The sequence below is a fragment of the Thyridium curvatum genome, assembly GCF_004353045.1.
Source record: "Thyridium curvatum strain D216 chromosome Unknown NODE_37_length_373104_cov_81.786046, whole genome shotgun sequence".
NCBI lineage: Eukaryota > Fungi > Ascomycota > Sordariomycetes > Thyridiales > Thyridiaceae > Thyridium > Thyridium curvatum.
In genome coordinates, this window is record NW_022156792.1 from 283,254 (window position 1) to 307,996 (window position 24,743).

General features: G+C 56.5%; 7 protein-coding genes across 7 annotated transcripts; 4 read left to right on the forward strand and 3 right to left on the reverse strand.

Annotated features, from left to right (window-relative positions):
* Positions 1–1,423: 1,423 nt before the first annotated feature.
* Positions 1,424–2,455, forward strand: E0L32_006531 (uncharacterized protein; the record flags this gene model as incomplete). Its single annotated transcript, XM_031141174.1, has 3 exons — positions 1,424–1,538; positions 1,639–1,847; positions 1,919–2,455. The coding sequence occupies 3 exons, from the start codon at positions 1,424–1,426 to the stop codon at positions 2,453–2,455; spliced, it is 861 nt and encodes a 286-aa protein (XP_030994816.1).
* A 778-nt stretch (positions 2,456–3,233) lies between these two features.
* Positions 3,234–4,718, forward strand: E0L32_006532 (uncharacterized protein; the record flags this gene model as incomplete). Its single annotated transcript, XM_031141175.1, has 1 exon — positions 3,234–4,718. The coding sequence occupies one exon, from the start codon at positions 3,234–3,236 to the stop codon at positions 4,716–4,718; it is 1,485 nt and encodes a 494-aa protein (XP_030994817.1).
* A 6,014-nt stretch (positions 4,719–10,732) lies between these two features.
* Positions 10,733–11,584, reverse strand: E0L32_006533 (uncharacterized protein; the record flags this gene model as incomplete). The annotated part of the gene is made up of 1 exon (XM_031141176.1): positions 10,733–11,584. The coding sequence occupies one exon, from the start codon at positions 11,582–11,584 to the stop codon at positions 10,733–10,735; it is 852 nt and encodes a 283-aa protein (XP_030994818.1).
* A 5,774-nt stretch (positions 11,585–17,358) lies between these two features.
* Positions 17,359–19,222, forward strand: E0L32_006534 (uncharacterized protein; the record flags this gene model as incomplete). Its single annotated transcript, XM_031141177.1, has 3 exons — positions 17,359–17,735; positions 17,794–18,341; positions 18,405–19,222. 3 exons carry the CDS (start codon positions 17,359–17,361, stop codon positions 19,220–19,222), a joined length of 1,743 nt encoding a protein of 580 aa, XP_030994819.1.
* Positions 19,223–20,353: 1,131 nt separating this feature from the next.
* Positions 20,354–21,180, reverse strand: E0L32_006535 (uncharacterized protein; the record flags this gene model as incomplete). The annotated part of the gene is made up of 5 exons (XM_031141178.1): positions 20,354–20,526; positions 20,602–20,685; positions 20,758–20,801; positions 20,969–21,040; positions 21,161–21,180. The coding sequence occupies 5 exons, from the start codon at positions 21,178–21,180 to the stop codon at positions 20,354–20,356; spliced, it is 393 nt and encodes a 130-aa protein (XP_030994820.1).
* Positions 21,181–22,537: 1,357 nt separating this feature from the next.
* E0L32_006536 (uncharacterized protein) lies at positions 22,538–23,302 on the forward strand (the record flags this gene model as incomplete). Its single annotated transcript, XM_031141180.1, has 1 exon — positions 22,538–23,302. One exon carries the CDS (start codon positions 22,538–22,540, stop codon positions 23,300–23,302), a length of 765 nt encoding a protein of 254 aa, XP_030994821.1.
* A 123-nt stretch (positions 23,303–23,425) lies between these two features.
* E0L32_006537 (uncharacterized protein) lies at positions 23,426–24,350 on the reverse strand (the record flags this gene model as incomplete). Its single annotated transcript, XM_031141181.1, has 2 exons — positions 23,426–24,155; positions 24,217–24,350. 2 exons carry the CDS (start codon positions 24,348–24,350, stop codon positions 23,426–23,428), a joined length of 864 nt encoding a protein of 287 aa, XP_030994822.1.
* Between the last annotated feature and the right edge of the window lie 393 nt (positions 24,351–24,743).

Sequence of the window (24,743 nt, forward strand, 5' to 3'; positions counted from 1 at the left end):
GGAGTCAAGCTGCCTTCCAGTCCGCTTCCCAAGGGTAAGGCTGTAGTCTGTTTGGAAGACGAGGATCCCTCGTACTAACGCCGATCCAATGACGCAGGCGAAAATGCCCGAAGTCATCGCCGCCCCAAACCTTCACGTTTGGCGACACGCTATCACGTGACCACTTAAGCCCCAGACTTCTCAGTGGCAACTGAAAAACTCGCCCACGCGAAGATTCGAGAAGGCCTCCAAAAGGAATATTGGCCACAAGTATGACATGTCAAATGCACGCCGTGGATAACTGCAAGGGACAGGTTTGTTGCAATGGCGGTCGTCAAGCATGTCAGAAATGGGAGACGGGATTCATTGGACAAGGGGGGCTCCGAGGCCAGCTGAACTGTGCCTCAGCTCCTGTCAAACCGCTGAAGCCTAGACTTACTGTGCAGCCAAGCTGGAGAGTCTTGGATTGTAGAGTGTGAGTCATCTCTGGAGCTACAAGTCAGACCTTGGACGTCAACGGCCTTGATGATCCTCGCACTCCGTTGGCCGGCCCCCTTGGCCGAGGTTGGAGAAGGGTTGCCTCTCAGCCAAGTATCCGTGTAGAGGCGTACGTGTTGGCCACCACTACAACCATCCACGGAAGACAGTCAATGCATTGTCCTTATAAAGGTGGCGACTGGAGACGTCTAATGTATCACTCGAGAGTTCTGAACAACTTGGCCATCTCCGTCTGTCCAAGAAACAAGCTCCTAAAACTGGAGCAGGCACTTCATGTTTGACATTGGGTCAATCAAACTACGGCCTTGAGCCAGCTCTCGGGAAGGGTTCAATGAACAGGCCGGAACAGTCCCGGTCGCAGCATCTCAGGGGGAATTAATAGACTATGAAGCACTTTGGAGCTCCTGACAGGAGCGGAAGTTTGCCACGAGGCTTGCCTTGAACGCCACAGGTCGAAATGAGGCGACCCCTGAGTCGAAGTCGCTCGTATTTCCTTGCTTTTTGATGAGGGGCCTCTCTTTCGACGCGCCTCAAAAGACACACCGGTTCGTGGAAGATTTTTCGGGATAGCATGAGCCTGACGGGTAGCCACATCAATAGACGTGTGACAACGCGTCACCGAGCTGCTGTAGACCGAAAGGGGGTTTTTGATACGCGTGCACCCGGACCAGGCAAGGCGATAGAGGGCATTGGCAGTATACCTAACCCTAGGCAGACGCCAGCTGGCCTTCACACAGCTCAGCCATATAAGACTAATCCGACGACATCCCTTCTGCGTTGAAGGCCCTGGGCACACCCTCATTCTCCCTAAGTCCGTGACCATGCTCTTTCTGTGGCTACTGTCACCATTGCAAAGTAAGATTTAAATACGGAGTAGGTGGTGGGCCAGTCGGACTTGGCCGAGAGGAGAAAAAGAAAAGAAAACCCAAATCAAATAGAAGTAAACATGATCTCTCGTCAGAAAGCAGACGCGTCCGAGGCGTCGGTCGACGGCTTCGTCAAGTTCCGGCAGGACTATGTCAAGCATTGCAAAGACTCCAAGGCCCTCTGGAGGAATCATGGTAAGTCAGCCTCCGGCGCATCTCCCCCTGACTTCCCTCCGAGTCTCTAGGAGAACACACAAAGCAGAAGTACCACACTGACATGACCCCTGCCTGTCAGGCTGGGACCGGATTCCTTTCGACGCCTTCATCGCCAGAGTCGAGGCCCTGGAGGAGGCCGGGGACAGCAACATCTTCGGCGCATTCCCGATGTACAACGACATCAAGAACATGAACCAGATCCCCGTCGACATCCTCTTCCGCGACTTTGAGCTCCGCAAGTGGTGCAAGATGGTGGTCCAGGAGCGCGATCGCGCCGAGACCAATCCCGTACGCCCTCCTCCCGGCCCCCAACTCGAAGGATGGGCCTGGATGGATACTGACGCCACATGGCACCACAGACAGACCCCGTCTTCGAGACCTTCATCGACCCTGCGAACCGCAAGCTCCTCCTGATGCGGGTCGGCTCCGACCTGCTCATGTCCTATCCGTACCGCACAGTGTCCCGCCTGCAGCTGCCCCAGACCTGGCTGGACCTGAGCAAAGCAGTCATGGTGTGGAAGAGGGGATTCGACGACTACGTCCTCGAACCGTACGGCCCCACGTACACTGAATGGAGCGACGACGCCTCGTACGAGCAGGTGATCGAGGACTGCAGGCGCAACGCGTGGCTTCCGCCCTCCAAGGCGCTGGCCAGCACGCCCAAAGCCGAGGGCAGCGGCAGCAGCGGCAATCGTGGACGTGCCTCCAGCAGCTGCGCTGGCAGCGTGGCTGGGTCGTCCACCTCGTCGCCCGCGAGGACACGCAAGTCCGGGAAGAAGGATGACGACGCGTACAGGGCCTGGAAGAAGGAGCAAAACGCTGCAAAGCGGGCGCGCAGGGAGGCGCGAAAGGCAGAGGAGAGTGCAGTTGCGCAAGATGAAGAGTGGATGCGATAGGTAGCAGAGACATTCGATATTTTGGGTTCTTTTTTGTATTGCTTGTTGCATTGGTAGCAAATCCACTCTTGAATACATACAATTTCTTTTTTATTTATTTACGGTACACAGCTGTATGATTCAGCACAATTCGGGTCCGAGCTACTCTTTCTGCGGTGACATCTTAATAATAAAATCATATTAATGCACAACTCTAAATCATCGAGAAGCAAGCAGCATTGCATGAACGCTGTTGGGGAAATGCGGTTCCGATGGCGGAAATGGCAGCGCAGCTACTAAAGCAAGCCGCCCGTACATCAAATGTATTCGTGTTGATCTCGGGCTCGGCTCCGTGCCGTCCCGCAGGCTTTCCATTTGATCTTCTTCCTTTCCCCCCCATTTTCTGTGCCACAGTTTCCCTTGAATTGGGTTGCTATCGCCCACATGCATACGGATCACTCGATAATAGCTGGAATAAGGAAATATTGATCACATGGCACTGGGTAGCCCGCATGGTCAGATCATCTATGCCCTATGCTCAGCCTCAGCTAGCTGAGCACACGCACCAGACTCAGCACAGCTCTGGTCTGTAAAACGGGCCGCCCGCACCACACCACACCACACCACAACACACCACACCTCCACCTCAGCTCACCAGGGCATTCCGGATGGGATGGCCCACACCTGGCGACGACTACCGGTCTCGATCGGCGCCGCTCGGGTGACCTCTTCTCCGGCCCGCTCCCCCGGCTCAGCAAGCCCGCTCTCCGCCCTGCGTGCCCGGCGACACCAATCCACCATGTCATCGTCGCCGCCTCAGCCGCCCTGGCTGGCTGCCCTCCTGCAAGACAGGTCACCGGGCCCACGGCTGTACAGATGGACGACAGCCAATGTCCCACCTGCCTCCTGCAACGCCCCATCCCAAGCAGCCGCCACCGCTGCTCCGGCCGTCTCCAACCCGGACCGCGATCCGAGACGTGTTCACGTCCTCGGCATAGGCAATCTGGGCCGCCTCCTCGCCACCTCGCTCTCCGAGCTGCCCTCGCCACCCCCCATCACGCTCCTCGTCCACCGCCCCTCTCTCCTCGAAGCATGGTCCGCAAACCCAGGCGTCCGCATCACCCGCCGCGACGGCACCGTCGCCACCGCCAAGTCCAACATCGACATCGAGATGTGGTCCGAGGACCCGCCGCCGAGGGGCCCCGCGGTCGAGGCGGACCCGGCCCGCGACGCGATAGCAAACCTGATCGTGACCACCAAGGCCCCCGCCGCCCTGCCGCAGGTGGACCGCCTGCGCCGGTACATCGGCCCCGGCGCGGCGGTGCTGTTCGTCCAGAACGGCATGAACAAGCTGTGGCCGCCCTACGGCCCCGTCTACGCCGACGCGCGGTTCGCCCCGCGAGACCGGCCCGACTTCCTCGTCGGCGTGACGTCCCACGGCGTGACGTCCCTGGGCCCGTTCTCCAGCCTGCACGCCTCGCCGGCCGACCTCTCCCTCGGACCGGTGCTGCCCAGTTCCAGTAGCAGCAGCAGCAGCAGCAGCAGCAGCAACGGCAGCGCGGCACCCTCCTCCTACCTGACCGACCTCCTGACCACCGCGCCGCACCTCAAGGGCCGCGCGGTGCCCCGGGCGGAGATATGGGTCCTCCAGCTCGAGAAGCTCGTCGTCAACGCCGTCATCAACCCCCTGACCGCCATCCTCCGCTGCCAGAACGGCACCCTCTTCTTCTCCCCGCCAGCAGCAGCAGCAGCAGCAGCAGCAGCAGCAGGGGAAGCAGGAGCAGACTTCGGTCCCGCCTTGCCCCCAGACTCCCCCCTGATCCAGATATCAGACCTCCTCCTCCGGCAGGCCTCAGCGGTCCTGCAGTCGCTCATCGCCGACCCCAGCGCGGCCGCCATCCTCCCCTCCTCCGAGGCCGCCAGAGGAGCAGACGCGCCCTACTCGCAGGCCAGCCTGCAGCAGCGCTTCTCCTACCCGTCCCTGCGCGCCATGCTGCACCGCGTCGGCGCCGCGGTCCGCCACAACACGAGCAGCATGCTCCAAGACGCGCGGGCCGGCAAGGCCACCGAGATCCGCGAGTTCAACGGCTGGGTCGTCGAGACGGCGGCGTACCTCGACTCCCAGCACCAGCACCAGCACCAGCAGGAGCCGTCGGCTCGGGGGCTGGACGTGCGCGCCCACGCCAAGGCCGTGGAGCTCGTCGAGGCCGGGGCCGTCATGAGCGTGTCGGAGCTTGCAGATGTGCTGCTGGGGCCTGCCAAGGTTGGAGAGGAAACATCGTGAGCCGGGGAGTGGAGAAGTCAATGAAAGTGAAACCTCAACAAGAAACAGACTGTACAAGTAGACATCTCGAGCCACTGTTCATTCTTACCACCTTATTCCAAACACACCGTCCCCGCAAATGAGAAAGCTCTCTACGTCGTGAAGCTCAGGACAGCATCCCAACACTATCAATGGATAGTTACTCACCAGAGTTACATGGTCTCACTCTAGCACCATCCACCAGAGTCCACATGTGCCCGCACAGGATACCACGCAAAACATCAAGTTTAAATCTCCATATCCAGTCTCACCTCGCTCCATCTCTGTCACGTCACATTCCACCGTTGTGAGAACCAAACTTGGCCTCGACCGTCTGCTCATTCCCATTCCTGTTCCAGAATGGTCGATGAATGCAAGGGAATGACTCGGTGACTTGACGACGCATCCTCAAATATCCACCCAAGTCCGAGGTCCCCATCTACCGTAAGAACTCCCCCAACACCGTTTTCGTGAAACCCTCAACAACGCAAGGGAACGACAACCATGTCGCGTGGGGTAAGCATGGCCCAAGTCGCTCTTAACACGGGTGGGATATTGCAGCCTCCTCCGCGATCCCCCTTCCCTTCCCGCGACGGTCTGTGCCCTCCAATGCACACCCAGGCCTGGAAGACTGGGTGATTCGAGAGCAAGAGGCAAGTCCTCCATGTCACTTGTACAAGATCTGACCTACCCGCACATGTACCTCTCTCTTGCGGCATATCACATCGGATGGACATACATCCCATCTGCCGGAGGCGGGCGGGGGTGACGAGTGCGGAACCACCAGCGACGCATTCACACTCTTGACCGACACCCCCCACCCCGGGGAAGCTAGCCCTGACAGAGGTAGGGGTAGGTCAGGGAAGCTGTCTGTCTGTTGATTGCTTCAAACATCAGACACAGGCAGGGCGAGCTGCAAGATGTTGTCTGCAAGCCAACGTCAAGCCAAAGAAAGCACCTCGTTTCTTCCCCCCCGGCATAAGCCTCGATCGAAATGGCCTTATACCAGTAACATTAAGGATCGAGAAGCAAGCCATACCCATGCATCTTACCAATAGGGAGTAGCGGGAAAGAGAAAATCACTTGCAGCTTGAAAAGTTCTCGACCGTTTCGAGTTTGCCCAGATCTGCTCGATGAGAAGCGGCCATCACACCGCTTCTTACTCACGTCTGTATCCTATCACATGCAGGCACGCACGCCGTAAGAATGGCCCCATTAGGCTTTCATAAGTGAGTAATCGAGAGGGTGTGTGCACCATTACGATGCTAGTGCCAACACATTCCCTCTTCAGGACTTCCTCTTTGTGCTTCGGGAAGAGGTCTCCAGCTTACCCGGGCCTGGAGGCGGGCACAGGATGACCTACCTTCACAGGCTGTCTGTGGTCTTGACAGCCGGCCCCTCTATCTTTCGATTTTTTACCACAGTACCAGACTTCAGTTTGACAACAGGTGCCTCGTCTCCCAGTGGCCGGTGGGGTTGGGGATTTTTGCCCAGCGCGACTTTTGTGATGGAACCCGCCCATATATCAAACATCTGATATAGGGCTCCGCCGGTATATCTGTCGCATTATTGCAGGCAAGCGAGGTCCAAACTCAAATCTCAAGAGGTTGTCACTGGCTGTCTTGCGTCTTCCAGCCACATCACAAATCAGGGCAGGCGGAGAAGAGGATCCACCTCGGAACCAGCTCTCTTGGTTGTCACTTCGCGCCACTTGTTGCCAAAGCATGGTTCTGCTCGAGGCAGAAGGCCGCTCCACCACCTTGGCATTGCTGGCCAGCCTCTTTGCTTGCATGCGGCAAACACGTCGTCGCGCCACACAAGCAGAGACAGCTGTCCTGCATACACCTGGAACTGCTTCCATCTCCGAGACTATGCCGGCCTGCTAGGTCCTCCTTGTAACGTCTTGTTTGATCCAGCATCGCTCTCTGAGAAACGGTTGGTCCTGGGGGAATATCCGGAGGCTTCATCAGTCATTTCGCTCCAAGAAGGATCGGCCTCCTTGTATGGGAAGCCATCCCAAGTCGTCTTTATCCGATATGGCAAGGCAGCAGGTGTGCCTGTGTGACATGTTCCCGAGCAGGACCGCGGCGAGCCGACCCAATCGAGCAGAGCTGTCCGTCGACAACTCAAAACGGTCCTTGACCGCAAAGGCAAGGCTTTATTTCTGGCACGTGTGCAACACGAGCAGAGGGGATCTACGTGAACCCACGCGAGAATCAAGCGCAACAAAGGCCATGCCGCTAGCCCGTTGGACTGCGCACTGGCTCCAGCCCTTGATGCACTGTTACCCTAAAGATTGCTTGTTAAGATCAACGCACTCCCGCCAGCTGTAGATCGGAGCAACGTCAAGAAGGCAAACGAGCTAGAACTGACGACAGAGCACGTCAACTTGCAGCCTCTCACTGCGTGGTTCAGGTAGGTTGCCACTGTAGGCCTGATCGAGAAAGGAAATTGGAACGAAGATGAAGAAGATTGCGCTTTATTTCCCGATTGGCCAAGGAGGCGTACGTGCCAGGGTAGAGAGGGTAGCAACCTCGATGGGGGTCGCATTTCGCTTGAGCCCGCCTTGGACGAGGGCCCGTTCGAGATGCCAAAGCCCTGGTTGGCCAAGTCGGAGATTTCTTCTGAATCTTCAACGGGATAAGTTGACCAGGGCCACAATGGGGATGCTCCACCTCTTGAGAGACGGACCTTTGCCATTGATCTCGAGTCCAGTGATTCTGAGAGAGCGGGATGATCTTCGACAGCTGCAGGGGGTGTGGAGTTGGCAGGAAAAAAAAACTCGAGCAAGAGTCCTTTGCGAATGGCAAATATGTCTAGGTGGCGGAAATCGAATGACATTGGGAGCAAAGAATTTGAAAAGGTACGTAATGCCGGCGAGGTCGGGATCCTGCTGGTACTTGAGAGGTACTTCAGTGACTGAAGGGTGCAACGTCCCCAGAGACCCGGGCCATTCCCATAGTTCCCGACTCACGCCCATTTACCAGGGTGAGCCACTTGTTGTCGCAAAACGATGGGTATTTCTTCCCCTCCTGGACGGCGAATGTCTCAAGGACAACGCGGAGGCTAGAGACGCAGGGCCACTTGACATTGATGTCGGTAGCCGGATCACTCGCGCTGACCGTAAGGGATCCATGACCTGGTTCCCAGGCCCAGGTGCCAAATTCCGGAACAGAAGCCCGGTTCGGCAGCCAGCTCTGGTGCCGGCGGGGTTCGAGTCCAAAAATGGTTGGGCAAGGATGCTGAAGATATCAAATACTTCGATGTTTTGCAACTGCGCGACCCCCTGTCAATATCATGCCTAAAAGTAGCCACCTTTTTTTCCAGTTACGAAATGATCAGACGCGAGCAGGGCCCTCGCGGATGATCTCCGTATACCTAAACGAGCGAGGCTGTACGTATTGCAGGAAAGCCGTTTTGACCGTCGCTGCAGAGAGCCTGGAGACCTCGTCATGCTGCGTCAAGACAAGGGGGGAGGCCAACCCTCCCCATTTGGCACACAGCCAATCGTATCAACTCTGACCGTTGGCAGGGTCCCGGCAATTGAAGATTTTGAAATATGATGGAACGATAATGGAAGGCCGAAGGAGCTGCCGCACTCCACATGGAAGGGGAAGAACTGTTTCATGTCCGAGCGCCACTCTGGCCCCTTCGAACAGACGAGGGGGGGATGGAGGGCAGTGAATCATCCTCCTACAGACACCAGCCACGTCAGCGATGAGCAAAAGAAGCTTCGCGGCAAGGTTTCAGCGTCGTCCGGGAAGAAGGCTGTGTCGTGGCGACTGATGCAGGCGGCCCTGATCGTCCCTCCATCGAGAACCTGCCGAGCCCGGCAGATCAGGGATGTTGGAGCACACGCTTCCCGGGTCTGTGGCGTAATTCTGCATGCATCTGTAATGGCGATTTTCAGACGCTCTCCATCTCTTTCGAGGGTTTTGCCAACGGCCTTACAGGGCCTTCAGCGTCGATCGCTATGCCAAATCAGAAAGGACATGGTTGGACACGGGCTTGGTGCGGAAGTTGCCTGTGGACTAAGTGGCCTCCCTTGTCATTTTGACGGCGGGTGAAGGGCTCTCTCTCTCCACGGGGATGATCAGTCCCAGGGCTTTCTCTTCTTTGGCGTATGGCAAAATAACAAATTGTGGCGTCGAGGACACCCTTTTTTTCTGGGGCGCGTGGGAAGATGAGGAGATCAAAATGGGCAAAATGGGGGGGATCCATGATGATGGTGGTGTCAAAAAAATGGGTGGGTTTACCAGGCTGCAGGAACGGCAGGCACAGTGGTGGGTGTGTGTTTCGCGTGCCTGCCCATTGTCCATTGTCCCCTGCAGCAGTCGCATTACTCACGGTCCCTCGCCTCCTTCGCAGACAGAGTCATGAAGAAAACAAGGAGACATTGATGCTTGCGCTTGGCACCGAAGAGACGCACACCGCCCGCAAGACTTGCCTTGTTGGTCGAGAGGGAGATTTGGCCGAGAAAGCCATCGGACGAGAGCGTGGTCGAGGCCTAGACACGCATGTCATGCAGGCACCTCGCGAATGAGGGTGCGGCGGTCGACCCAAGCCACCTCCCCGGCCACAGGTTTCGCATGAAGCAACAGATTGCGAAACAGCCTATCCCATCGCAGGGAGTGCCTCTCGTGATAATTTGTCAGCACATCTAATGGGACGCAGAGAGGGAACCCCCTCAGAGCAAGACAGCCACATGAGACCATGACGGACGAATCCAGCACAATCTCGAGCCGGCTCGGGATAACTGTTGGCGGCTCAAATTGATTACCACAAGAGAGGCCAAGGTGAGCTCACGAGCCAAAAACGGACGCACTGTTGGCGTGGCTCGTGCTCACAGGTTTGAAATGTAATAGGTGAGATTAAGTAGGTAAGGTAGGTTAAAACGGGAGGGAAATGCAAACTGGCATCTGGTTGTGTGGATGTTGTCTGCCCCGAAAGCAAACAGATCACGCCAACGCACTCTCTCCACGCAGTTTTCTTCTCTCCCAGATGCCCTGGCCGATGGGTCTATCAAGCCCTCCTGAGAAGACGACCGAAGCAAGCATCATCGGCAGCAGACACCGAGAATTAGATACATCATGCCCCAACCAAAACCAACCCTGCGCAGCAGCTCACAACCCCCGTACCACCGTGTAATGTATCCCCTTTCGCTCCGGCTTGTGCAGATAATTCTATAGGAACCCGTCAGACTACGGGTTTATGCGAGTTTTGCGCCGGCTCCAGGCCTGTTCACCGTATCGCGCTGTCGTGAAAAAAAAACAGTAAAACGAGAGGGGAAAAAAAAAAAAAGAAAACATATGAGAGGGAAGTCGTTGCTTGGTCCACGCGTGTATACATCAGTTTCCTTCCCCTCCCATTCCCTGTCGTCGGGCGACGTGATCCATCTCTATATTCGTAAAGTAATAAAGGAGACTCGCACACAAGGCGCAAATCACAAGAAGTAATACAAATAAAGTGAAACACAAGGAAATGACACCGTTGACGGCTGCTGGGTATCTTTTGGGTATTACGTCGTCTCGGTGTAGCTCGTAAAAGAATGATGTGTGGAGTAGGATCATGTATGAAATTACACATTATCTTCGTCCCCGATGCTGCCGTGGTCATAAAGCTCGTAGATTATGATTGTGCCGAATCTGGTTGGTATTGTCGAGCAATCCACAAGCTCAAGATCTTTTTCGGTCAAGGTCCAAAGTCATGATCCGGAGGCTCCAACACGGAGACACACAAGGCCACAGGCACGGCGCTGTATGATGGGAGTCTGTTGGCGTACCGGACTCGCTCTCTCGTGAAGGGGTGGATCAGTTGCCGAGGTGATTTATGTTGAGTCCATACGGAGGGCTCTGCCGATAACAATCTCTCGAGACTGGACACCATCCGTTCGTTGGTGATCTGCGCAGCTCAGGACGTCTCACTGGAGCTGCTGGGTGTAGATGGTGTTGCCTGAATCGGGAGGTTGCTGTGAGTATATGGTGGTGTCCCCAGACTCAGGAGCCGAAGCTCCTGGTGGAGACATTGATTGCTATAAGCTCCCACCGAGCAGCTGCGATGCCCTTTCTCGGCACGCAGCCGGGGTGAAGCCTGTGCCGACCTTGTTCGCCACGATGCGCCACTTTTCGCTCTCGTAGTCTTGCAGTGCCGTACGAAGCTTTTGATCCTGAGTCGAGAATCGCAATTAGCAAATCTACAAGCGTTTGGGGCTGCCACGGGTGTGGCAGGTAGACAAAGGCGGCAAGAGAGTCCACACGTACCGTCTCGTCAGTCCACTGCGTCGTCTTCGCCTTCAACTTGGTGCAGTACCGCACCTGCAACGTCCCGCTGGACCGACCGGGAAAGAAGTCCGCAATCTGCTTCCACGTGAGGCTCTTGTTCTCCTTCAGGTCGATCAGAAGCTGGTCGTCCTCGGGCGTGAACTTGAGCTTCGGTCCTCGCGGGCGCGGAGCCGGAGGCGGCATCCCTGCCTGTCCCACCACGCTTGGCGCACCACCGCCTCCTCCGTCCCCATCGCGTCGCATCATCTTGGACGGCGGACCAGTGTCGGGCAGCCGGTGGTGATGGTGCGTTGGCGCCGCTGCCTGAGCATAGGCAGCGCCCAGCGGCGTCTGTTGCATGGATTCGATGTCGCTCTGCTCGAGGTCCGGCAGCCCAGTCACGGTCAGGTCAAGCTCGTCTGGTCGAGTCCGTTTGACGCCGCCGCTCGGGCCCTGCGTTGGCGTCATCGACGGGTAGAGCGGCGCAACTACCGCGTGCGGTGAAGGACCGGGGGCTCCAAAGTGCGCGGGCCCGGCGTGGCCCATGTGGCGAGCGGCCGGGTGGCCGGCCATCTGCGACGGGTCCATCAGCACCTGGTGGGCATGATGGGCAGCTGGGTGGTGGTGCGACAGGCCGTGGTGCGTCTGGTGAGGATGGTGGTGTTCGGATGGATCGTGCAGGCCGCCGGCCGCTCCGTGCTGCAGCGAGCCTCGGTGGTGATGCGTCTCGTATCCATGGGTCGTCTGACTTTGCTCGCCCGGATGCGAGTCCTGTGTATAGTCGACATTGTAGTCCGGTCCTACTCTGTAGTTGCCCGCCAGCGTGCCTGCGACGCATGGGTTCCGCCAGAGCGAACCGCTCTGGCTGGTCGCCGGGTTCTGAATGGAGAGAATTTGATAGACGTGAGCCCCACGGGGCTACTTCGGGTAGAGCTGCGGAGAAGAGATAAACCTTGGGAACGAGTGACCGTACTTCACCACTTCCTCCGGTGCTGCTGCGTAGGTCCTCTGTGGTGGTGCCAGGGCTGTTGGGCTCTCCGGAAGACGGGGCACATGTGCTGTGGTTGTGAGAGAAGGGCAGGGTTAGGTGTGCGTCTGCGGGCGCGTTTGGCGTTGGCGGGAACGCTTGGAAGAAACGGCGAATGGCTGAGGATGGCTGGCTTTTGTTGGTCTGGAGAGAGGGGTGGTTGTGCGCGGGAGTGAGCGTGGATAGGACGAACGATGGTCACCTAGCAGAGCCTTTTTAAGAGTTCATTACCACCTTAGCTCGTGGTGGCTGCTGATGCTGGGGAGATCTTCCTCCGGTTTCCTGACCCAAACTGGCTTTTGGGTTCGGTAAGATTAAGACAAAACAAAGATGTAAGACGGACAAGTAAGGTAGCGTGGGTCAGGGCTGCATTATATCGTCTGATCTTCGCTATCGTGTGAAAGGCATGAGGAGGGTACCGAGAGGTGGGCTTGGGATCTGGCGGCGATATGTACCTGAGTTACTCCTCTTTCGGTCGACGAGTTAAAGCACATAAGCGATTCGCCATGTACGAGACAGGTACTGTTCCTGAGCTGGTGTGGAGATCTTGGATGACCTTGTCCAAGTGATGACGGGTAGCATAATTTGAGGATCTTATGCCATGGTCTGCGTTGCCGGATATAGAAACAGAACCCCGGTCCAGGATAATGATGCAACAGGGCGATTTGAAGGCTACAAGGGCAGATTTGACTTGCAGGGGATGGGCTAGGACAATTAAACGATCTGGAGAAACCCTGGACGGCCAGTCCAAAATGGGAGGTTGGCAGGACTAGCTGGTCCAAAGAGAGTGAAATCTGGAAAACGCATAGAAGAATACAAAACGGTAGAGCCAAATGGAGAATTACAAGCTGAAACAAGCCCTGTCCATGCATAGGGAGAGGGGCATGACAGGTGGATAAGGGAGGGCGGCGACCCTTCCAACGAGCAGACCAGCCCTCCCCTGCGTGCCAGGGCATGGAAAGACGGTCATGGGTCTGCCAGCCAGGCGAAAGACGGTGGTGGTGGTGGTCACTAGAGGAGGGGCTGGGAGAGTACGTAGAGCAGCCAAGGATAGCTAGGTAGGAACGGTCGAAGCTGTGAGGCGACTTGCTTCTACCAGGTGGTGGGAAGAAAGTTGGCAAGGTGCAGGGATCCGAAGGGGAGGGGGTGGGAAGAGAGCTCGAGGGAGGCAGACGAGACTGGGGGGGTGGTGATGTACTACGCGACTACGTAGTGACAAGTGCTGGGCCAAGTATGCGGTACTTCGTAGAGTCTGATGAAGAGGCACGCAGGGACTTGCCGACCCCGAAGTGGGGATCGTTGTGCTTGAGAGACAGGGAATGAGGATGGCGAGCAAGAGAGAGCTCCTCTCTGCTCTGATGGAGGGTTATAACGCGACAAGGGTGGCTATAATACACGTCCACCGGAATCCACGGGTCTGACACGCCATAGGGCAACTTAGATCGTACAGCAAATTGGGGTTCGTAGATTGCCGAAGGAGAGGGGGGAAACGACAAGAGAAAATGCCACTACCGAGACATTGATTAGTTTGCAGGACCTTTGTCGTCGTTGTCAGCCCTTCAGCCAGGTCCCTGACAAGGCTGGCTTCCCAGCGCCTCGTGTCGCGACTTGGTCCGTCCCGGCACCAGAACCGGCGCGGCTGTCCTCGACACGGCTGGCCAGGTAGCGGCTCAATCCGAGCAGGTCGCAAGTACCATTTGCAGTGAAAGACACCCCCAAATCTCGGAAGACTGGGAAGAGTGTTTTGGGTCGAGTACCACTCGGGATGGGGGTCCATAGGAGCAGGCCGGACCCAAGGGAACAGCACAGCTCCGCAGTGACGGGTTGACCGTGGTATTCCAAGATCGCGGCAGATCGTACCAAGGCAGGATCAGGGTAAGAGAGAACGGGGGGTTGGCAGCATGAACAATGTTCGGGCTCTCCGTTGACGACTTGGACGCTAGCAGGCCTCTCATGGGTCGATCTGAGCTTGAGTCACCATGCCAGAGAGAGAGGATGTACTGCAGCAGGGGCAGAAGAAGTTCTCTTGACATGACATGCCATAGAGCGAACGAAGCCAATGAGCTGGGCAACCTGGTCGAATTCCCTTCCCGGGCAACCGCCGTGCTGGGAAAGCCTCCTGGGATGTTGGAAGGTTTGGGACGCACGCCCTCACGGGATGGATCATGGGAGGCGGCTGGTGGAGCAGGATCCCCAGTCTCGGCGACTCCAAGATTGCGACGCACTTCGCAAATTCATGCTGAATGTGCAGGTGAGCAGGTGGGTGCCACAGAAAAAGATCAAGAACGAAGGGAAAATTGGATCATCACGACGACAACCTTTTCTTTGCCAACAAGAGGGCAGGCACTGCAGGCAGGTCAGCTTCAGCTTGGTCCGAGCTTGGGATCGAAGAGGAAAAGATTGAACCCAATGTCATCTTGGCAAATTGGACAGCATGATCTTTCGCGGGGCGGACCAGGGAGTCGCATAAAGTAAACGCGTTTCATTGAACCCAGTAATTAAAAGCGTCATTATGCATCGGGCAAAGGCAAAATTAACGTATTTCGGCCTTTCTAGAATAGCGACGATTGCTTCTAGCGCCAGCGACGAGGATGTGATCGTTTCGTTTTTGGTTTGGCGGCAGGGTGAGCTGGGACAGGGAGGCCTGGTCCTCGTCCGGGATTGCGACGAACCTCGACGTCAGAGAGGCGCGAGAGGCCTGGAGAAGTGAGCGAGTGTGGATAATCTCCTGGGATTGGTATCCACGGCACGATCATGCGAACTCTTCCAGAAGGAATCCCCTCGTGAGCCCAGGGGCAACTCGACGGGGTTCAATGGTCAATGGGGTTCTCAATGCGGTGTGGCTGATGAGGCAACACCGTTGCTGGCGAGTCCAGGGCTCGTTGGAAGAGGTTGCAGAAGGGGCAGCGCAGACAGGCAGTCGAAACACTGGCGAGGGTTGGGGGTTTTGAGATTGTTCACGAGAGTCAGGAGAACAAAGTCGAGCAGAGAGAGAGAGCAGAAGGAGAAGAGGGAACTGCGGATGGAGGAAAGGGGCTGGCCAGCTGAGCTGTACTACGAACGAGGTTGTTGTCCATGCACGCACACTCGGACACGAGGGAGGGAGACACACACACACACGCGCGCGCGCGTGGACACGCATTGGCGGCGGAGATTTGAGGCTGGACGATCGAATTGAGCTATGATCAGCTGGCCCGGTTGGTGCGGCCCATCATCATCACCAGCGCGAGCACCGAGGCGCATCGATTCGGCCCAGGCATGCAGATCAGGTAATTGCGCCGCAGTCTGTCCTGGGGATGCCAACCAGCGGGAATGACGATTCTGGAAGCTATCGAGGTTCCCAAGTTTTCCATGCCAACAACGGAGATGCTCGATATTTGATCTAGCTACCTCTTTGCTCCCCGGGCCCCTTTCGGCGGGGAACAGGGCGGCGGCGGGGATCGTTCCCAGGCTTCCGGTTCATTATGGTCTTCCTGGGTATTATCAGAGTTCAACCACCTCATAAAAATAAGGTCCGACAGACACAAGCCCGCCACGGGAGATGCGGACTACTCCGAGTGGGCAGGGCGTACTCGGGGCGACGGCGAGTATCCATGCCCTCGGGATGCACTTGGACATGCATCTCCTGGACTGGCAGAGTGACCAGATTGCCAGATTGCAGGCAGATGCATGCAGCTGGTCTGCCTAGCGCATAATGTTCACATCCAGAACTGGGAAGTGCGCTAGGCCTGTCTGGTCTCTGCTGGTGCTGCGAGTTGCCCCTGACTAAAGCGTAACAATTTCGATCGTTATCAGATCTTATCTCCGACCCTCTCCCCTCAATGCCAAGTCTTCAGAGTCGAGACTCCAGACGGAACGCCGCTGACTAAGGATGTGAGATTTCAAATACCACAAAGCAGCCAATGCCAGCCCGGATAATAGTCAACAGCAGATGAGCTGGGACTTTTATCCTTTATGTGAGAAGAGTCTCGTGATGTTGCTCAAGTTTATGTACAAACCGCCAGATATCGTGACCGTAACGTGCTCATAACAGCAGCCTGCTCGCGTGCCACGTCATCGCCACTGCGGATGCGCATGAATCCTGTGGCAGATGATTGAGCTCTCGGATTCCGAGATACTCTCGCTGATGTGATGATAAGATGGTAATTTGTTAGCGTGCGGCCACTTGGGAGACAGCAGATAAGTTAGGTATGGAAATTGAGCGAAAGAGAACTGCATCTAAACTCCGAACTGGTCTTTCCCTTGTCGACTTTTCTTCCGAGCAGCACCCCCTTCTGGGCAGTGTGTCTGGTGCAAGATTCGGTCTTTTCACAGTGAGAAGCGCATCGTTTGGCGGTGCTGCTGGCGCCATCCCGCTATTACCTAGCGCGTGCTTAGGCTGTTCTTGGGCTGGATTTCGTCACCCTCAGCGCACTAGAGCGGCCTTGCTGCTCCACGTCTTGGGTGGTCCTCGGTGGTCTTGGGTGGTCTGAGGCGGCGTGATTAGTTTTGTCTCGACGCTGATTGGCCCAGGCCGGCCATCCCGACCACGGAGCACTCCGACCAAGGCAGCCGATAACGATGGGCCCCCGTCTTTCGCTACCCTCTCTTGTCACTTTGGCGCCACCCAGGCCACACACCAAGCCCTTGAGTCCACTCCGGCGGTGCCTCTGCCTGGCCTGCGAGCGACACTGCTTCCGCATCGCACCCTGACCGAGGCCACTGCACGAGTAAGACTGGCTCCTTCACCTTCACCTTGACCGCAAACTCTTTTCCCTGTGTTGCTCCGTCTCCGAGCCTCCGACACTACCACCGCCTCCGCGCTGCCAAAGCCACACCCCCTGACCGCTGGCCACAGACCTGCCTGCACCGCAAATCACTGGGTCACACTATCTATCTCTCGCCCTGCCCTACTTCAATCACCCCTCCATCACATCACAAATCTTGTCTCTTCGATATCCGAACAACATCGCCTCCATATCGGCTTCCAGGCCTCGTCTGAAACTCGAGCATCAAAGCCAAGCCCTATTCCCTGTGCACCGCTGATCTGGCACGCATGTATCGCTCTCCGGCTCCGCCACCTCGCCATATACGTATGGCCGATTGACCCCGGCCCTCTTCCACAACCTCTACCAAAACGATAGTCCCATCGCTCGGGTTCAGGGCTTTCCATCAGCCGCCGTAGCGACCTCCGACGTCCTTTCTTGCCGCCTTGGTGGGTGTGCGAAGTGCGATTGAACCCTGGTTGGGCTTTGGTGGCGTAATCCCTCGACCAACAAATCCGGCCTCGGCCCTGATTCCCGCTTGGTCTTCCGATTTTTTCGGCGCCTCGTCCAGACTCTGACCAAGCATTGTCATGGCTTTGAGCTCGGTCTCCAACCCGAGCAGCACACACTTCCGACGAAACCTCTCAGGAGCCAGCCGCACTGCCCTCCCTTCGAAACCCATGTCAGCCAGGTACGGGTCCGACGCCAGTCAGCGTCTGCGGGTCAACTCGCCCCCTTCCGAGGACGAGGAAATGCAAGACGCAGCAGACTCACCCCGTTCGACCAGGGACGCCAAGTTCTTCCGCAGCCCCAACCCTTCATCTGCCCTTCCCCAACCTCTGAGCCCGGCTTCGATAGCCATGGGAAGCCCACGACAAGATGTTGTCATGGAAGGAGCCTCAACTTCCGCGTCCGCCCCCGCTCCCGCTCCCGCCCCTCCCCAGAGTCAGTCCGGTCAAGTATGCAGGTACGTTATGCCCTCTGCCCACGTCGAAGCGAACTATTCCCTAACTTCTTCCTTGCAGCAACTGTGGCACCACGAGAACGCCGCTCTGGAGGAGATCGCCACAAGGATCTACGATCTGTAATGCGTGTGGTTTATATCTGAAGGCTAGGAATTCGGCTCGTCCGACCAACTTGAAACGTCCGCCCAATGTCGTGGCCAGCAGCAGCAAGAAGTCCCTGGAGAAGACATCGTCCAAACTAGCCACGCAGGGGAGCTCGAGCTCTTCAGCCACCTATGTCTCTGCCGATCAAATGCCTACAGGGACATGTCCTGGCGGCGGCCGTTGCAACGGCACCGGCGGAGCCGAAGGCTGCAGTGGATGCCCGGCCTTCAACAATCGAGTGTCCAAAGCCGCAAGTCTCAGCGTGTTACAGAACCAGAAGATGGCCTCCTCGTCCAGGTGCGCCAGAGAACCTGCTGCGGATGAACCAATCCCCATCGATGTGGCCGCTCTCCAGAACCAAGACCAAAACACGACTGTTGTCGTCGCTTGCCAAAACTGTGGCACGACTATCACTCCTCTGTGGAGGAGAGATGAGAGCGGCCACACGATCTGTAATGCCTGTGGTGAGTGTCTCGAAGCACAGTAATTGAATCATTTCTAGATGTCGTCGTACTAATTATGACTAGGTTTGTACTATAAATTGCACGGAGTCCACCGACCGGTAACGATGAAGAAATCGATCATCAAGCGGAGGAAACGAGTCATTCCGGCCACTCAGGGCACGTCACCAGGCGATGACTATGCCAGCTCAGCCGGAGGCGGGAACAGCCCGACCCCAGAAGCCAGTCCCGAGCCCATGCCAGAGCGGGGTACTCTAAATGCCGATGGCTCGGTGAACTTGGGTTTCAGGCGTCGACAAGAGCAAGGCTTGACTCTGGTCCCTGAGCCAGTCCTGCGCCAGAGCAAGCAGTCCTCGCCCCGACCGACCGGCACTTTGGAGCAATACCACAACAACCCGTACCCGCACCCGCACGACATCTCCAACTCGCTGACCAACGACAATCGCCTTCCACCGCTGACGTCTTTGGGCTTTGGCACGGAGAGGCAGTCTTCACTGTCCCCAGCCTCTTTCCTCTCGCCCTCCCGCAAGCGGTCCTTCTCCTCTGCCGATCACGAGCTACCGCCTCCTCAAGGAGGCGATGACCACTCGCAAAGACTGTCGTCCATCAAGTCGATCCTCAACAGCGTGCCGCCCAGCACCGAGGCCCCCGGACGCCACATGACGGGCTCGCCTGCCACGCGGCACGACTTCTTCGCCGGCCGCGGTGGCAGCCCCTTGCCGCCACTCGTCGGCGGACCGAGCGCCAGTGGCAGGGACAGCAGCAGTCACGAGAATGAACGGATCAAGGCCGAGAAGCGCAGCGTGCTGCAGCGCGAGGCGGAGCGGATGCGCGAGATGCTGGCGGCCAAGGAGCGCGAGCTGGCTGAGCTGGGCCGGGATTAAGGAATAGGGGGAAGCTTCTTTTCTTGGAGTCATGATGGCGCTTTTGCATTATTGACATGTCCTTCTTCTTTTTTTAATTCCTGGCGCAATACACGACAGGCGAGAAAAAAAATTGGGAAAGGGTCATCTTTACGGGCGTCCAAGGAATGCATCTCATTCCGGGTCATCATGAGCGGGTTGGGGAGTTCTTATATGTGTGGCGTACAAGGTTATATGGTGTTTTTGTCGACCAGGCTGCACGCCGCCGACTGGACTATCATCTATTGGTTTTCCCTCTTTTTCTCCTTTTTTTTTTCCACACAAGGAAGCAGGGGTCCAGCACGTTTTTTCTCACTACAAGCCAGGAGTTGGGACAAAAGAACGACCAGGCGTTTTCAACAAGGTGTGTTACTTATTCGGCGGTTTAGCCATAGCATACCTTGGGTTTTAGGTATGTCACAAAAAAGACACGGGGCCTTCCGGCAGCATCTATGTTTTCCTTACCAAGTCCCATCCTTTTGAAGACGTGAAATGGTGCGTGTGGGAATGAAAGTCTAGACCGTGTTTAAACTGGTAGACAACATCAAAAGTCACCCGAATTTCTTGGCAAGATAACTTGCGCAGTGCTCATGAAAAAGGTGAAATACCTTGCACCGCCATTCTCCGTTGAAAGTCCACATCGTACACTACGAGTATTATTCCAAACAAATCTCCACCACCTTCGTCCCGAGGCTCAGCCAGCTAGCTCCCTCTTTTCCTCTTCCCATATCTTCGCTTGTGGGCCATCTATAAGAAACACAAAATAGAACAAACACAGCCCCGCGCCATCCCTACCGATGACCATAAACGCTAACCCTGATCCCGTTTTAGATGTACAATGGTTCACCATCCTGCAACGACGAATCTTCTCTCTCTCTCTGGAACTTGTGGCTGGCCGAGACCATCCAAAGTTTGGACAAATGTTGGCATTCGAGATCAAATGGGCACTCAAATGTGCGCGCGTCCACCGTTCTGCAGCTCTTCTCAACTCTCCTTCCGTCAAGAGAGTTTGCATCCCTTCTCAAACCGGGCATGGTTGAACGCCAAGAGATTGCCATAAAAGCCAACGCCGAGTTGAGCACAGGGGACGTGGGGCGCGCGCGGCGTCCCCGTTTAGACCTGCTCGGCGCCCCAGCCGGCGTCAGCCTCGCGCATGTTGGCAGGAGGCTCGATCGAGGGGATGAACTCGAGCGCGACGTAGATGACGCCGACAATGCCAACAATGGAGCCGGCAATGACGCGGAGGACGTGGTCGTGCAGGAGGATGGAGCCGATGAAGATGTAAACTGTGGTGGGAGTCAGTCAGTACGGCCCCAACTGTCTCGGGAGGAGCGGGACAGGGTGGGGAGGTAGGTACTCACAGATACCACGGCCGATGAAGGAGAACAGGAAAGAGGCGTAGCGGGAGACCTGGGGAGGGATCTGGAACTCAAGAAGAGCGGTCGCTGAGAAAAGAAGCGCATGTTAGCTTATTGCGACGTAGTGAGTTGGAAGCGTCGAAGTGGGTAAGCACATACCGAGACCAAAGATAATGACGTAGCATCCGATGATGATGGATTGGCTGCCGAGAAGAGAGCATGTTAGTCACAGGTCCGGCGGCCGTCATGACGGGTCGTCGATGGCACCCGAATGCGATCGGGGCCGTAGGGGGGTGTAGCGAGCGTTGCAAAGAGCAATGCGCGCGGGCCCGGGTGCCAATTGCGACGTCCGGAACGGAGGGACACGTACAAGCTGATCGGGAAGAACTGCGAAACGCCTCCGAGGACCATAATCACGGCCACCACGAGGTTGACGATGCGGCTAGGGTATTGCGACACATGTTAGCAGGACCGAAGGTCAAAGGGGGTATGAGAAGCTCGAAGTTGATGCTCTTTGCGCCTCGCAGCCTCGAGTCCAGGGGTGGCCGGGGAGTCCACTCACAAAGAGTCGGATAGATCCATCTTGAATGCTGGGTAGAGGCAAGCAACAATTGTGCGATTGACTTGCTGGGGAGGGCTGCCCGAAGAGTTGCGGTATTTGAGGATGCGAAAGAGCTTGCGTGGATGCGATTAGGCAGATGCTGGTTTTTTGGTGTGGGCGATGGTTGTATCGAGAGAGAGAGAGAGAGAGATGAGGTTGGGAAAGAAGAGGCTTGGTTTGGAGCATGCGGGAAAGGACAGGTCAAGGCAAGCTCTGCCATTGGATCTGTGCCGAAAGGACTGACGCACCTGGTGGAACCGTGCTGTATTGGCCTGCCTTTATTAGGTCAGCGAGGTCAGGTAGCTACAAGTACGGAGCTCAGCTGCCAGACTCGGTGGGTCCTCCTTGTACAGTACCAGTGTACAAGTACAGATGTCTGCCAAGGCCAGGCCAAAGCTGACCTCCATCCTCAGCGTTGTGAGAGCAATAGTACACTTAAGTTTGACAAGCTCATTTCTCTCTCACAAGGTTTTTCGGTTGACATTCTGTCATGTACATGGCGCCTGAATGTCATGAGATGCATGTGCTTTTCTTACAAAATGCATGTATCTGAATTCTCGAGAGCCAAAAACAAGCACAAGTATTCTAGCTCAGTACTGCTTCTTTCTAACACTCGACAGCTTGGAACCCATAACCTCTGGCCAAACATGTCGAAGCAGCACTATTGAGAACCTTTCATTGTGTTTTCTTCCCTTCATCTATCCTCGGGTTGTCTTTCTTCTTTTCTGTGTCTAGATTCTTTTACATGGTCTGACTGGATGCTTCAGAACTAGCTGGGCCAAGGAGAAAACGACAATGGAAAAACACTGGAATAGTAAGAGGCCATATGCACCAACGATCCTGAATTTGTCTCATGAGTACAATATAGATCATCAAGACCAATTGTACAAATGAATTTCAATCAATTAAAACGGCTAAGATTGTCTGCAGACTGGAAACATTGAACATCAAAGTGAACAGAATGCAGTGCTGGATCTTATCTTATCGGCTCCTTATCGCGTCCGCTTGCTCCAGTGAGGGGCAAAAATTTCTAGATCCGCATCTTCCCCAGCTTCATGGAAAGAATTCAGAGAAGAAGGAAAGATATCACAGTGCATAGCCGTTCACAAGGTGGCCTCGGCATGCCCTGTTTCGACAAATATATCTTATATCCGACTCCAGAAGCACCAAAGAGACAATGGCCAAGAAGAGGGCTAGAGAGGCGGATGGCGCGGCCCCGCCCGAGAATTCAGTTGATAAGATGGACGAAGATGATAGCTCGGATGACGAGGTAGGGATAGCCCGCAAAGGTTTTGGGCAAGATCTTCACAAGGCTGACTGGCGGGGAAGGACTTTGACATGGTCAACGTAGAGTTTGAGTGGTTCAACTTCGACCCGGAGATCGACTTTCATGGCATCAAGAGCCTCTTGCGCCAGCTCTTCGATGTCGACGCCACCCTCTTCGACATCTCGGGCCTGGCAGATCTGATTCTCTCCCAGCACACCATTGGCTCCACCGTAAAGGTAGATGGCAAGGAGACCGACGCCTATGCCTTCCTCACAGCGCTCAATCTGCAGGAGCACAAGAGCAAGAAGCCCGTCGCCGACCTCATCCAATACCTGGGCTCAAAGGCGCAGGCCACCGACTCGCTGGCCGCCGTGCCCGCGCTGCTCGAGTCCGGCAAGCACGTCGGCCTCGTGCTGGCCGAGAGGCTCATCAACATGCCTTCGGAGATCGCGCCGCCCATGTACTCTATGCTCATCGACGAGATCGAGGCGGCCGTCGAGGACAAGGAGCCCTACGAGTTCTCACACTACCTCATCCTCTCCAAGACGTATCACGAGGTCCAGTCCAACCTAGAGATGGAGACGGAGCGGAAGCGGAAGAAGGCCAAGGAGGAGGCGCCTCTGTTCTTCTTCCACCCGGAGGACGAGAAGCTGTACGAGCACGCAGCGGCGTACGGCAGTTACCCCTTCACCAAGGAGGATGAGGCGGTGGCAGACAGCAAGCGGGCATTCCAGGAGATGGGCGTGCGTACGCAGGGCTCTATGATCCTCATCGAGGCGGGCAAGTTTGCAGGTGCGGTCAAGGCCATTAACGACTACCTCAGCCCGCCGTCATGAAGTCACTTCAAAAGAAAGACAAATCAAAAAGCCAAAAAAAATAGACTCGAGAGCTCTGCCTGATACCCCTAATATGAACGTTGCCAAGAAAACAAAGCAATTCTATAACATTTCATTTTGTGTCTATGACTCTTCCCCGTCTAATCTCTGCATGAGGTACTCGACCTCGACGTCCTTGGTCAGCGGGATGACAAAGTCCTCGTACATGGACACGACGGCGTCGACGTTGATCTTTGTCTGCGCCTGCTCCTGGGACGAGGACGGGTCGGTGCCGTAGGTCTGGGCCTTGAGCTTGAGGCGCTCGAGGACCTTCTTCTCGACGGCCTTGTTGACGATGGCGTTGCCGATGCCGTCGCGGTCGCCGGCGCGGATCATGCGCGTGTACAGCTCGCGCTCGGACCGGAACTTGGACTCGGCGACGAACTTGCCAAAGTGGATGCGCCGCGACAGGGCCTGCAGGCACGCGATGTCGCACGTGGCCGCCGAGCCGTAGTTCTCCTGCGAGGCGCCGCGGTCCGCGCGCCCAAAGTCCGGGCAGACGGCGGGCAGGAACTTGTCGACGTAGAACTTCTTGATGGTGTCGTTGACGTTGACGTCGTTGGGGTGCAGGATCCTGGGGTAGTTGAGGGGCTGCAGGATGGGCTTCTGCAGGGCGTCCGGGAAGAAGGGGTACTCGTCCGGCGACTCGAAGCGGCGGATGAGGGACTGCAGCCTCTCCTGCTGCTGCAGGTACCAGTCCATGAAGCTGAGGTCGCTGTCCGGGATGGGGACGGCGCCGGGCACGTAGATGCCCGCGTTGAGCGGGAACTGGACGCGCTCGATGAGGTGGAAGGTGATGGTGTCCTCCAGTCGGCTAATGTTCCGGGCCCGGTCAGCGTCAATGGTCGAGGGACCGAGGGACACGCAAGACTTACATGAGCTGGAAACGGATGCTGGCCAGATCCAGAGCCCTGGAGGGGTCCGAGAGATCAATCGCGGAGTCCATATCGGGCGAGTCGGTGCGGGGTGGTGGTGGTACGCCGGAGGATTGGGCAGGATGAGCCGGCATGGACGCGGGCGGGTGAAATCTGGGATTTCGGCGAGGGAACTCAAACTGGACGTGCGCCGTGTTGAGCGGTCACACACAGCAGCTTAAGTGAGCGTTGAATTCAAGGGATTCCAAAGTCAATATATAGAATCTACACCGCTTGACGTCTGGGCTGGCTCCCGTCTGACAGGAAAATTATCACCTCCGGCGGTTCTCCATCGGGGGTCGTGTCCGCTACCGGTGTCGGGTAAGAACACCGGAAATCCTTCCCTTCTTTCTAGGCACTTAACTTAAGTACCTAGGTACCTACCTAGATCAGATCCTCCCGCCCTCCAAGTGCTGATTCCTCTCCCAAAATGCGCCCTGGAGTGACGTACCTGCGCCAGCCCCACACCAGAACCTGCGGCTTCAACA